This window comes from Aureococcus anophagefferens (genome assembly GCF_000186865.1).
Source record: "Aureococcus anophagefferens unplaced genomic scaffold AURANscaffold_55, whole genome shotgun sequence".
In the NCBI taxonomy this organism is placed as follows: domain Eukaryota; class Pelagophyceae; order Pelagomonadales; family Pelagomonadaceae; genus Aureococcus; species Aureococcus anophagefferens.
The window spans coordinates 73,677-75,402 of NW_008705608.1; the positions used below are offsets into that span (position 1 = coordinate 73,677).

Genomic DNA, 1,726 nt, shown 5'->3' on the forward strand with positions numbered 1-1,726 from the left:
GGCTCGCCACGAGCACGTAGAGACAGGGCTCGAGCCACCCGGGCGTCCGCGACGAGAAGAAGACGGGCGCGCATCTCTCGCGCGCGAGGAGCCAGCAGTAGAAGCTCAGCGGCCCGAGGAAGATGGCCGCCAGGATCTCCTCGTCGACGGCGTCGTGCGCGCGCTCGCCGACGGCGCAGTCGAGCCCGAAGTTGAGCCAGCCGAAGCCCGCGCCGAAGAGACAAACGGCGCAACTCGCCGCGTGCATGACCAGCGCCCGCCGCCGGTGCGCCTCCTGGCTCCGCGAGTTCGATTCTTTCGTGCGCCGCGCGTCGAGGCAGGTCTGGATCGCGCGGACGACGCGGAGGAGGGCGAGCAATGACGCAAAAAAGCACATGACGAGCACGACGATGCACTGCCCCCCGACGTGCCACGACTCGTCGCGCTGCCGGAGGCCCGACGGGTCGCGCATGGTTCTGGGCTGCCTCACGCGCCCATATGAGGCGGGGGCGTGTTGAATCCGCACTTTTTTAGGCTGTTGAACTTTTTTAGTTATTGGCTCTGCGCGCAAGACGACATTGAGCCCTTTCAGATGCAACAAGAACCAAAGGAATCGGTGGCCATGGCGCCGAGAACGAGCATGCCAAAGTAGCCCCTCACCATTGCCAGAGCCCTCTTTGCCATCGATTTTCTCAAGATACAGGTCCGCCCTTCGAGTGCAGATTCTAAGCGCCCCCGCCTCATATCGTGCTGTCCTATTTAAGTTGAAGTCATGATCACTTGTGCAACATCGACTTAATCAGGCGCGGAATCGTCGGAGTCGCTCCCCGCCAGGTCGACCTCCTCGATGCTGACGTCGTCGTCGCCGCCGTCGTCGGCGTCGCTCCCCGCCAGGTCGACCTCCTCGATGCCGACGTCGCCGTCGCCGCCGTCGTCGGGGCCGCCGAACAGCAGCAGCGCGCAGTCGCGCTCGCGCCGCGTCAGACTTCCGAGGAGCGCGCCGCCGCCGCGGAGTTTCGCGGCCTCGTCGCCGTAGGGGATCATGGGCCGCATCCACTTGTGCGAGAAGGCCAGGAGCACGTTCACGCGCGCCTCGCCGCTCACGTTGAGCTCGTCGGGCCGCCGGTGCCAGGTCCGCGAGTCGTAGAGCACCGCGGACCCCGCGGGCGCGAGGAACTGCCTCTTGGTCGCGTGCATGGGATCCGACGACCCCGTGGCGCCCCGATTGAGCTCCGTCGGCCAGCGGTTCCGCCGATGGGATGCCGGAAAGTACAGCGTCGCGCCGTTGTCGCTCCGGAACTCGTCGACGCAGAGGTTGAACTGCAGCGACACGGGCCGCGCGGGCCATCGTTCCGTGAATTTCTCGTGGTACGGGTAGTCGCAGTGCCACCTACGACATGCGTCGGTGGCGACGCTTCGTCGTTTTCCCCGTCGCGATCTCTCGAAATTCGTCGCGGCCGCGGGACGCCGAGCGCCGCATCTGCCCCCCAAAGGCCGCGCCGATGAGCGCCTTCGCCGGCAGGAGCGTGTTGGCAACGGGCGCGTGGAGGCAGCGCAGGTGCGCCAGCGGCTCGCCGAGGTAGGCCTCCGCGACGGCGAGGACGACGGGATGCGTCGCCGCGGATATAAAGTCGCCGTCGCCGAGCCAGCCCTGGTCCCAGCGGTAGCCGTCGTGGGTCGCGCCGGGCTCCGCATCGCGCCGCCGCGCGACGGCGCGGCGCATGCGCGCGACGCGCGCCGCGTCGAC

At 67.7% G+C, this 1,726-nt stretch overlaps 1 protein-coding gene across 1 annotated transcript in view; it reads right to left on the reverse strand.

Moving 5' to 3' along the window:
- AURANDRAFT_67900 (hypothetical protein) overlaps positions 1 to 451 on the reverse strand; it is a gene marked incomplete at both ends in the record, with an annotated part of 3,922 nt that extends 3,471 nt beyond the window's left edge. Inside the window, one exon of the mRNA XM_009043489.1 lies at positions 17 to 451. Coding sequence (XP_009041737.1) covers positions 17 to 451 — 435 coding nt within the window. The remainder of the gene's footprint in view (positions 1 to 16) is intronic.
- Positions 452 to 1,726: the final 1,275 nt, after the last annotated feature.